General features: G+C 37.1%; 1 protein-coding gene across 2 annotated transcripts; it reads left to right on the top strand.

The window, feature by feature from the left end:
• Positions 1-8,935: 8,935 nt before the first annotated feature.
• Positions 8,936-11,087, top strand: LOC106624691 (lipid scramblase CLPTM1L). 2 transcript variants are annotated; one of them, XM_036363556.2, is made up of 4 exons: positions 8,936-9,433; positions 9,494-9,628; positions 9,696-10,160; positions 10,215-11,087. In XM_036363556.2, exons 1-4 carry the CDS (start codon positions 9,125-9,127, stop codon positions 10,971-10,973), a joined length of 1,668 nt encoding a protein of 555 aa, XP_036219449.1. In that variant the 5' UTR covers positions 8,936-9,124; the 3' UTR covers positions 10,974-11,087. The 2 variants fall into 2 exon arrangements, with proteins under 2 accessions (XP_036219449.1, XP_014099930.1); XM_014244455.3 differs by having other exon boundaries at positions 8,939-9,433; positions 9,693-10,160.
• Positions 11,088-12,271: the final 1,184 nt, after the last annotated feature.

The raw sequence follows: 12,271 nt of genomic DNA on the forward strand, positions 1-12,271 counted from the left end.
TGTACATATTTACATACATACGTTGCATATAGACAAATTAACAATTATAATGGGTACTTTCATATTTGTTTACATGCACACATAATTATACATATACTTACATATATATGTATAATAATATTTGCGACCGCGTGGTCTTTTCTTATGGGGATATGTCAAGCAAGAGGAGTACAAAATCAAACCCAGAAATCTGACTGAACTGAAGCAGTCCATTAAATAGATATTTGAGGCAATCTCGACTTGAACCCTCCAGCCCGCATTAATTTTCTAATTAGGTGTCCAATATGCATGGCTGAGCATGGAGGAATAATTAATTGTATAAAATAAAATTAAAATTTTCTATACAATACTAAAAAAGATTGATAAAAAGAAGCTTATTACGGTTAATTTTTGTAGCACGATTCGTGAGCCGCCCTGTATATGCAGAATATCTTAAAATTCTATGCAAAGTGGTTTGCGCATTGTAAATATACGAATTTGTAAGCGTACATTTCTTAACATTGAATTTAGCATTATTTTTCTCATTTAACATTCAAAATGCTCAATTCTGCTATTTTGCGCTCCGCAGGGGTAAAATTTTGGTGAAATCCGCTTATAATTTGTTTGAGGTGAGATCCTCTTAAGTTGGCGAGTAACCCTCCGTCAAGAGGAACATTTTGACAATCGGCACACCATGAACCTTCTCTATGATATACGTTCTCTGCTTGAGTGCGATCCCTGGATTGTTAAATAAAAGTCCCAATTTAATGGCTACACACTTATCTTTATTTTTAATTCCAACAACTTAACACTTATTGCTCGTTATTCGAGCTTACAACTTCTTGCTTATAGCTTGATTGCTCTTATCACGACAACACTCTAACTAGAACTGTGTTTGCTGCACAATCCGGCAGCCCTTATATAGTAAATCTGTAACAAAACATTGCTTCTAGAACATTCTGGCAACTACGAATTCGCTGTCTAGTTGCTTCTGGCAATTTATCGTCGATTCGATTTTGTTTTGTCATCCGTGTTCGTCACACTGCCCTCCACCTAAGTCTGATCGTCCCGATTAGACATATTTGTGGTACCAAACGCTGCAAGCCGTTCCAGATGAACCACCTTCATTTTATTCCTTGGTCTTCCAATGGCCTGTATGCGATACACTACATCATTGAGTCGTTTAATAACCTGGTATGGTCCTTCCCAATTACACTGTAATTTGGGAGATAACCCTGTCTTTCGTTGTGGGTTATATAACAATACCCAATCGCCTTCAATAAAACCTTCAGAGTTTATTGCCTTGTCGTATTTTGCTTTCAACTTATCGCTCATAATAAATGTCTTCTTTGGCCTCAGCTTTTGAGCAATGCCTGCATTCCAGATTACAGGGACGGCGGGACATGGCATCAGCATTTCCATGATTACTACCTTTGCGATGTTCTATAGAGAAGTCGTAACTTTGGAGTCTTTCCATCCAACGTGCCAACTGTCCTTCTGGGTTCCTGAATTGCAGAAGCCATTTTAATGCTGCTGAGTAACACAATAATTTCTCTCTGGCTTACTTATTGTCTGGCTGTAATATGCAACCACTTTCTCATGCCCATCAATGACTTGTGATAGAACGCCTCCTACTGCAAATCCACTAGCATCCGTATCCAAAATAAACGTTGATCCTGGGACCGGGTATGCTAACATTGGCGCAGTACTTAATCGCTTCTTCAGAGTTTGGAAAGCCACTTACTGGTCTTGATTCCATTCAAAAACTCTGTTCTTTTTCGTGAGTTCATGGAGGCTACTAGCTACGCTGGCAAAATTTGGAACGAATCGTCGATAATAAGTACACAGTCCAAGGAAACTCCGCAATTCATGTAAATTTTTAGGATTGGGCCAATCTCTGACTGCCTCGATCTTTTCATTAGCTGTGCAAATGGCCTCCGTTGTCACTTTATATCCTAAGTAACTTACTTCCCTTTTGAAAAGGGAACACTTCTTTGGACTCAGCTTCAGACCAGCGCTAGCTATCCGTTGGAAAACCTCTTCCAAGTTAGCTTTTACCCAACACGATGATATCGTCGAGGTATACTAAACAGGTCTTCCAGTGTAATCCTTTTAATACCTGGTCCATAAGTCTCTCAAAAGTAGCAGGAGCGTTACATAATCCAAAGGGCATTACGGTAAATTGCCATAGACCATCTCCAACGCTGAAAGCCGTCTTTTCTTTGTCTTCTTCGTTTACCTCCACTTGCCAATAACCACTTTTCAAATCAAGTGTTGAGAACCATTTTGTGCCTGATAACGAGTCCAGTGTGTCATCGATTCTAGGTAGTGGATAACTGTCTTTCTTTGTTACATCATTCAACCTTCTATAGTCCACACAAAATCTCATGTTGCCATCTTTCTTTTTTACAAGAACTACAGGTGAGCTCCACGGACTCTCTGATGGTTCGATTACGCCGCTTTCACTCATTTCACGTACGTTACAACTTTACGTTTTGCTAAAGGAACGCTTCGAGGAGCCTGTCGGATTGGTCTTGCATCACCTGTGTTAATGAAATGTTTCCCAACTTTGGTTCTTCCTGGTTTGGCATCGTCTTTATCAAATATGGATGAGTATCTGAGAAGAAGTTGTTTAGCCATAATTTGATGGTTTGCCTCTAGTTCCTTGGCCCATTCGTTTATTTCGCTCGATATGTCGTTTTCGTCCATGGAATCTTCCTCAAGACGTATTTCGCAATTTATCACGGCCTCAATCTCTTGACACTGCCCTAATATAGCTCCTTTGGAGAGTTTGATTGGTAACTTGCACTCATTAAGTACTCTTACTGGAACACGTTTATCTTGTCTTGTCATAGCCAGGGTTTTGCCTATAAGTAAGTTAGGTGTAGATTCTTTTGTGGCCTCAACAATCCACCACTTGTTTGGCCCATAGTCTCCATCTATTTCTGCCCAAATAACTGCTTCTGATGTTGGTGGAATCTGTTGGCTCTCTGTTGTTATCACTCGTCTGACGTTGTACTTATTATCGTAACCGAACATAAGTGGCACTTCCATATTTCTATAGGACATAATCCTGTTTTCCATGTCAATTTTGATTCCTTGATTTGCTAGAAAGTCTACTCCAATTATGACTTCGTCAACGATGTCTGCCACTATAAAATTGTGTAACTCGGCTGCCTTTCCAATTACGATCGCGCACGTTACCTTTCCGAGAACTAGGGTATCTTCTCCAGTTGTAGTACGCAACTTTGCCCCAGCTAATGGTCTCACTTCCTTCTCAACCAGATCAGATCGAATTATGGAATGTGATGCGCCCGTATCCACAGTCAGTATGCGCTTTTTACCGTCTACACATCCACTAACGGTAACGTTACTCGTATTCCTGCTTATTTGTGAAATGGAGATTACAGGGCATTTGCTTGCGGGAGCCAGCCCGTGCCCTTTTTGGCTGGCTCGCTTTAGTTTAACGATTGGTTTGATTTGGTATTTCCTTGATCTTCCTCAACTTTGCGTTTACGTCCAACTGGATTATTGGACTGATTACAGTTGCGTGCAATATGGCCACTTTTCCCGCAGTTGAAGCATTTAAACACACCATCATTTTTCCTATGCGCTTCCTTAGATTTTTCCAGTGCTTTCTGCATGTTGTCCATTTTTTCAAGTAATTGGTTCACCCAAGTGTGTTCCTCTATTTCTACTTTGTGAGCTTTAAATGTTTGATTGCAGAGCAGAGATGCAGTTTCCTGTGTCAGAGCATACGAAACGGTTTCTGCAAACGTCAATTTTGGACATGATAATGCAGCGAAGCGTGTAGTGTTATCTCGTATTCCATTGACGAAAGTCTGAATTTTCATATCCTCGATGTATTCCACGGATTTATGTGCATAAGCTAAGTGAGCTAACCTCTCAATCTCTGTAGAAAACTCTTGCAGAGACTCATTGGCTTTCTGGCGGCGATTTCGCAACTCGATTTGAAAGATCTGCTTCCTGTGCTCACTACCATACCGTCTTTCTAATGCACTCATAACTACTCGCCTCGCAGTTTGGAATGGTCTGTAATATCTCCGCTGCAGATCCTTTTAATGCAACGAACAATGCAGCTACTTTGTCTTCAGCGTTCCAATTATTTGAAGATGCCGTCTTTTCGAATTGAAGCTTAAAAACGTGGAACGGAACAGTGCCATCGAAGGATGGAGGTTTTACCTTGGCAGAAGCTGACGACATAATTGGCCGATTTAATTGTAGCTCACGGTGACGATCTCTCAATTCATCCATTTCAGTTTTAATTTTATCCCGTTCTTCCGAAATCTGTGAGGACACTTCTGCTATTTGTGAGGTCACCTGCGATATCCGTGCATCCTGCTCTTTCAACTGTGAGGACACCTGCGCTGATATACGTGCATCTTGCGCTATGAACTTCTTCCAAATGCGTTGACAATCGCGTTTCTAACTGCGTTGACATCTGAGACATACGTGTATCCTGCTCTTTAAATTGTGTCGACATTTGCGTTGACATCTGCGTCCCCATCTGCGATATTGCAGAAAAAAGCATGTTCATGTCCACCATCTTTGACGAGCATTGAGCCTCTTCCTTTTCTTCTATCTTTGTTGTCTCTTCTTCTAATTCCATGTGAAAGACATATTCCTCAACATTAATGTTTTCCGCCTCCATGGCCTCTCTCAACCGTGATTGTAATTCAGTTTTTAATCCATTTGTCGCCAAACCACGTTGTTCAAGCTCCTTTTTCAGTTGTGGAATCTTCAGATCGTTAAACTTGGCCATTTTTAAATAATTATCTCCTAGGGAATTTATTTGACAATCCCACTTCTGATACCAATTGTAACGAATTTCTCGATAAATCGTCTACCTGTAACTCACTCTTGAGTTCGATCACTGGATGGTTAAATAAAAGTCCCAATTTAATGGCTACACACTTATCTTTATTTCTAATTCCAACAACTTAACACTTATTGCTCGTTATTCGAGCTTACAACTTCTTGCTTATAGCTTGATTGCTCTTATCACGACAACACTCTAACTAGAACTGTGTTTGCTGCACAATCCGGCAGCCCTTATATAGTAAATCCAGAGAACGTATATCAGAGAACGTATATCATAGAGAAGGTTCATGGTGTGCCGATTGTCAAAATGTTCCTCTTGACGGAGGGTTACTCGTCAACTTAAGAGGATCTCACCTCAAACAAATTATAAGCGGATTTCACCAAAATTTTACCCCTGCGGAGCGCAAAATAGCAGAATTGAGCATTTTGAATGTTAAATGAGAAAAATAATGCTAAATTCAATGTTAAGAAATGTACGCTTACAAATTCGTATATTTACAATGCGCAAACCACTTTGCATAGAATTTTAAGATATTCTGCATATACAGGGCGGCTCACGAATCGTGCTACAAAAATTAACCGTAATAAGTTTCTTTTTATCAATCTTTTTTAGTATTGTATAGAAAATTTTAATTTTATTTTATACAATTAATTATTCCTCCATGCTCAGCCATGCATATTGGACACCTAATTAGAAAATTAATGCGGGCTGGAGGGTTCAAGTCGGGATTGCCTCAAATATCTATTTAATGGACTGCTTCAGTTCAGTCAGATTTCTGGGTTTGATTTTGTACTCCTCTTGCTTGACATATCCCCATAAGAAAAGACCACGCGGTCGCAAATATTATTATACATATATATGTATAATTATGTGTGCATGTAAACAAATATGAAAGTACCCATTATAATTGTTAATTTGTCTATATGCAACGTATGTATGTAAATATGTACACTCATTGTTTCATGCGAAATCTCCGTTGCCACGGACAACCAATGGCCGAAGCTCACGCTTTTTTGTTTTCTTGTCAAAGAGTTACTGTGTCGAAGGACTGACGCGACGACAAAGCGTCACAACATTGTGTTGTTGGTAGAAAATCCGAGCTGTGCCGAAAAAATATTAACGAACGGCCGCCGATTGTCACCGCTTCCCTTGCCGCTCTAACAGCTTCGCCCACAAATCATCGTAAATATGTATGTTTATATATGAGCATGCATACATATTGACGCAGATTTTTGTGAGACACGGAAAAATATTTTAAAATTGTAAAATATTTTAAATCGACAAAAGCTTTGTTGCCAGTTTTGTCAATTTTTTCTGTGTTTTGTGGGCTTGCGTGGTTGCAACTTTTCCCTTCCAGAGGGAATATCAGAAATTTGCTCAATTTATGATTTTTAGCTTTTGCCATCGTCGCGAAAAGAAGCTTGTTGGCAAACGCATGCTCGGGGGGATGTGAGGGTATCTGTTTTTATGAATGAAGCGAGGTTGCTTGTTAAAAGTACGCCTGCGTTCATGAATGTTGTTGTTGTGTAATTTACTATAAATTTGGGCTTCGCCTATTTGGCTGACATATTGACTTGTGACGATTGTTGTTTTTGTAGAACAATGTTTGTAGTTTTTGCGGGTGACATATTTACATGTGTACGCACACACATATGTAGGTTGGTTTGTGTATGCATTATTTGTTCGGCAATTTTATGTAGATATATGCGTGTACATATAAATCAATGCGCGCACATATAGTGTATTGATAAGTGATAAAATCATGATTTGACTTTCTGAATGCGTACATTCAAATACATACGTACATACATATGACTATATAAGATTAATATGATAAAAGATGTACATACATACATATATTGTAATAAATTTAATCTCTATTATTATAATATTAAATATTTATTAGGTTTGTATATTAGGTAAAAACTAAATAAAATTATTAAATGCCCAAAGTGACTATAAATATTATTTCGAAATTTCATAATTTAAAAGATCTTATCAGTTTTGCATGCATTCATAAAAATTCGCAAAATGATATTCATATCAATAAATATGATTGCATATAAACGTATAAGAATATAAGCCAAAAGGCTAACATGCAGCTGTAATATCAAAGCAAGTCTCTGAGCATAGTTTTCATACAATGCTCAGCTCTGTTCACTCTCCACTGTTAAAATGTCTCCTTCCGAGACAAAAGTGGTGAAATCCTCTATTAAAATCTTGTTAGGTTTTGACAATTCACACGCTGATATACGTTCTCTGGTATATCATAGAGAAGGTTCAATTGCGGACCAGCCGCATTGACAAATAATGTATACACAAACCAACCTACATATGTGTGTGCGTTCACATGTAAATATGTCACCCGCAAAAACTACAAACATTGTTCTACAAAAACAACAATCGTCACAAGTCAATATGTCAGCCAAATAGGCGAAGCCCAAATTTATAGTAAATTACACAACAAAAACATTTTCATTCATGAACGCAGGCGTACTTTTAACAAGCAACCTCGCTTCATTCATAAAAACAGATACCCTCACATCCCCCCGAGCATGCGTTTGCCAACAAGCTTCTTTTCGCGACGATGGCAAAAGCTAAAAATCATAAATTGAGCAAATTTCTGATATTCCCTCTGGAAGGGAAAAGTTGCAACCACGCAAGCCCACAAAACACAGAAAAAATTGACAAAACTGGCAACAAAGCTTTTGTCGATTTAAAATATTTTACAATTTTAAAATATTTTTCCGTGTCTCACAAAAATCTGCGTCAATATGTATGCATGCTCATATATAAACATACATATTTACGATGATTTGTGGGCGAAGCTGTTAGAGCGGCAAGGGAAGCGGTGACAATCGGCGGCCGTTCGTTAATATTTTTTCGGCACAGCTCGGATTTTCTACCAACAACACAATGTTGTGACGCTTTGTCGTCGCGTCAGTCCTTCTACACAGTGACTCTTTGACAAGAAAACAAAAAAGCGTGAGCTTCGGCCATTGGTTGTCCGTGGCAACGGAGATTTCGCATGAAACAATGAGTGTACATATTTACATACATACGTTGCATATAGACAAATTAACAATTATAATGGGTACTTTCATATTTGTTTACATGCACACATAATTATACATATACTTACATATATATGTATAAGAATATTTGCGACCGCGTGGTCTTTTCTTATGGGGATATGTCAAGCAAGAGGAGTACAAAATCAAACCCAGAAATCTGACTGAACTGAAGCAGTCCATTAAATAGATATTTGAGGCAATCCCGACTTGAACCCTCCAGCCCGCATTAATTTTCTAATTAGGTGTCCAATATGCATGGCTGAGCATGGAGGAATAATTAATTGTATAAAATAAAATTAAAATTTTCTATACAATACTAAAAAAGATTGATAAAAAGAAACTTATTACGGTTAATTTTTGTAGCACGATTCGTGAGCCGCCCTGTATATGCAGAATATCTTAAAATTCTATGCAAAGTGGTTTGCGCATTGTAAATATACGAATTTGTAAGCGTACATTTCTTAACATTGAATTTAGCATTATTTTTCTCATTTAACATTCAAAATGCTCAATTCTGCTATTTTGCGCTCCGCAGGGGTAAAATTTTGGTGAAATCCGCTTATAATTTGTTTGAGGTGAGATCCTCTTAAGTTGGCGAGTAACCCTCCGTCAAGAGGAACATTTTGACAATCGGCACACCATGAACCTTCTCTATGATATACGTTCTCTGGTAAATCTGTAACAAAACATTGCTTCTAGAACATTCTGGCAACTACGAATTCGCTAACTACTCTACTACTAGAACATTCTGGCAACTACGAATTCGCTGTCTAGTTGCTTCTGGCAATTTATCGTCGATTCGATTTTGTTCTGTCATCCGTGTTCAACACAGTATATATTAATTTGAAACCGAGCGCAATTGCAACCAAGAAAGGAATTTGAAAATAAAAAGGAATGCTGAAAAGGGCAGTTACGAACAAGAACACAAAGTGTGCACCTGAGCACGAGTGGTACTGTCCCTTCGTCTTTCCACGTCGTCTCCTCGCCCACAATAAAACGGTTTGGGTTACAAAAGAGTATGTGTATGAACTGGCTCTCAATGTCTTAGGTAAGAAGAAGCAGTCAACATGAATGTTGAATATGTTACTACAATCTTTCACCGGCCCAGTTGGCTAGTTGGATTTTAATAACAAAAGAAGATAGTAACAGTTTAGCTGATATTGTTTTATTTCAACTCGATGCACGTTTTTTATCGGTTCATGTAAAGTAATGCAATAATATAACCGTTATGTTTTTTCCATCAATTACAACGATATTGGGCGTTGCCTTTATGGCTTACATAGCCCATTCTATGTGGGTGATAGCGCAGCTGTTTACTACGTTACACTGCTCAGATCGACCCTGCTATTCCTCATTTCTTACTGATAATCGACGAATGCAATTGGCACTATTTACATCCATCACCCCAAACCCAATTACAAGCGAAGTGTTTAAAATTTTTAGTACTAAGAATTTCGACTATAGGAATTCATATTTAGATGATTTTCAAATTGATGTTCCATTAAAAACTCGTCGAAATGGAAGCCTCTATTTACAGGTACAATTATTTGATTTGTAAATATATTATAATGCTCATTCGATTCCAATTTCGTTTAAGGTTGTGTTGGCTTTAGAAGGAGAATCACTAGAATGGAGAACACTAAGAAGAGATGGTCCTACCGTAATCCACGTAACCAGATTGACAGAATTTATTACTCCACGAATAGAAGCATTTAATTTACTGGGTGAAAGCGTAAGTAACCGCAATGAAAAGACAAACAAACTCATTATGATTGAATCTTCCATAATATTTGTAGAAGAATTCGAATATAAATCAACCCGAGAAAAATGAAAAACAGAAATCTGGAAAACTTAGCGATAATGTTGGGGAAAAGAAACCAGTTACACACATAATGTCTCAGGTTCACATCAATTTACTCACGGATGCTATATCATTATCAAAAACCGATGTTCCACCTGAGATGGCGAAATTAATACAAATTAATCGCAACCGTCAAATAATGCCAATCCTTAAGACTGATTTCTTTAATACGCGTTTAAAAAATTTGGTACAAGTAACTAGAAATACCACCGAATTCAATATAACATTTTATTATAAGCCAATTGGTATTGGTAAATTACGTTTAATGCTTATGGTTGAACACGCAATGCAAATGATGCAAACTATAGGATTCTCTAGGAAGGATATTGATGAAGTAAAGGGAATGTTCTCTGATACCAACGTATATTTCCTCTGCGGCACCATATTTGTTGCCAGTGTACATGTAAGTATAGTAATTTTGAAACTTGTTGCAGATTAATATTGGATTCTCTTTTAGATCCTCTTTGATTTCCTCTCGTTCAAAAATGATGTTATATTCTGGCGTAGAAAAAAGACCTACGAGGGTCTTTCCACTCGTACAACACTATGGCGAGCATTCTCACAAATTGTGATTTTTATGTATTTACTGGACGAAAACACATCCATGCTAGTTCTAGTTCCGGCTGGCCTTGGAGTGCTAATAGAATTATGGAAGTGTAAGAAGATATTAAAATTAGAAGTAGGAATGCGTGGCATTCAAAGGAGACAGGCCAAAGAACAACAGTCGAGTAGAAGTGCGGAAAAGGAAACCGAAGAATTTGACAAGCAAGGAATGAAATATTTGAGTTATTTATTATATCCATTATGCTTGGCAGGAGCTATTTATTCACTCCTCTATCAGCCACATAAAAGTTGGTACTCGTGGACTCTTAACTCGCTCGTTAATGGAGTTTATGCCTTTGGTTTTCTATTTATGTTGCCACAGTTATTTGTAAATTATAAATTAAAGTCCGTTGCTGCGTTACCATGGAGAGCTTTTATGTATAAGGCGTTCAATACTTTTATAGATGATTTCTTTGCTTTCATCATCACCATGCCTACCGCGCATAGGGTAGCATGTTTGCGTGATGATGTTGTGTTCCTTATATATTTATATCAGCGTTGGCTCTATCCAGTGGACAAGAATAGGCTGGATACAGGACATGTAATTGAAGAAAATACTGAGACTGAGAAAATTATGACGTCTTCGCGTAATTCGAATAAAAAGAACAACTAATGTAGAATTTGTCTGACACAAAGGAATCTATATAAACTTTAACATTCCCTTATTTTGAGTTAAAAGCGAAAGATGTAGCACCGAAATAAATGCACTAAATGTTTTGTAACTTAACTATGCTATTGGTTTTTTTTTATCTGTATGTCGTGATAATTTGGACGAATTTTTGTGAAGAAAAAACGACGTAATGATACATTTGTGTATTGTATTTACAATTTATTACTTTGGAGAAAGTGACCCGTAAGTCATTAATGTTATAATAAAAGCTTGATTTCGGGTGCAGTTGAAAAATAATAGTAGTTTCTAAAGAATTATACTAGGTGTGTAAAATAGCTATAGAAAGCTCTAAATATTTATTCAAATCCAAGTATCTACCTTAAAGTACACCGATCTTACAGAATTCTGTTTAATAATGGTAAGGAGCAGGGTTGCGAGATTTTAAGTTCAAAAATTTTAGATTTTCAATTTTTATTTCCAATTTTGGGATTAAAAATTAAACTCTGAACTTTTAACTCTGATTTTGGGAAATTTTTAATTCCATCTTGGATTAAAAATTGAGAATATATTTTTTAATTTAAAGATTGGCGTAGCAAATAAAAAATTACTTGTCAAATTAAAAGCTGGAATGAAGAAGGATAAAAAAGGAAAGATTTATATATTATTCCTAACTGAAACACTATAACTAAAAACAATTATGTATAAATAAGATAAAAAGAAACAATATTGATATTTCAATAAAAATAAGCATTTTATTCACAAGTATCCGATTTTCTTCAATCCGGCAAATATTTTTTTCAAACCAGTGTTTGAGATTAATTTTTTTCTATCGGTTATTTGGGATTTAAAATTTAAAAATTATAATAGTTTTGTTCACCTAATGGTTATTTGCATCATCTAAAAATAGTGGAGCTAGATATAGCGTTATATGTCTATAAATGATCAGGACGCGTTGAAATCTGAGTGACTGTCTGTCTGTCCGTCTGTGCAAGTGATAACTTAAGTAAAAATTGAGGAACCTTAATGAACACGTGTTTGTTGGACGCGTTGAAATCTGAGTGACTGTCTGCCTGTCCGTCTGTGCAAGTGATAACTTAAGTAAAAATTGAGGAACCTTAATGAACACGTGTTTGTTGGCAAAAAAGTGAGGACGAGTCGTAGATGTGCGTAGTCGGACCACTGCCACGCCCACAAAACGCCATTAATTGAAATTTTATAAATTGCCATAACTAAGCATTAAATTAAGATGTGGAACTGTATTTTAATTCACAGTAGAGTAAAAACACGTCAAGTGGACCCCC

The sequence above is a fragment of the Bactrocera oleae genome, chromosome 5 (assembly GCF_042242935.1).
Source record: "Bactrocera oleae isolate idBacOlea1 chromosome 5, idBacOlea1, whole genome shotgun sequence".
Taxonomy (NCBI): domain Eukaryota; kingdom Metazoa; phylum Arthropoda; class Insecta; order Diptera; family Tephritidae; genus Bactrocera; species Bactrocera oleae.

Coding starts and splice junctions, on each gene's coding strand:
- LOC106624691 (XM_014244455.3), top strand. CDS start 9,125: ATGTTTTTTCCATCAATTACAACGATATTGGGCGTTGCCTTTATGGCT. Junction 9,434..9,493: donor ATGGAAGCCTCTATTTACAG/GTACAATTATTT, acceptor ATTTCGTTTAAG/GTTGTGTTGGCTTTAGAAGG. Junction 10,161..10,214: donor TATTTGTTGCCAGTGTACAT/GTAAGTATAGTA, acceptor ATTCTCTTTTAG/ATCCTCTTTGATTTCCTCTC.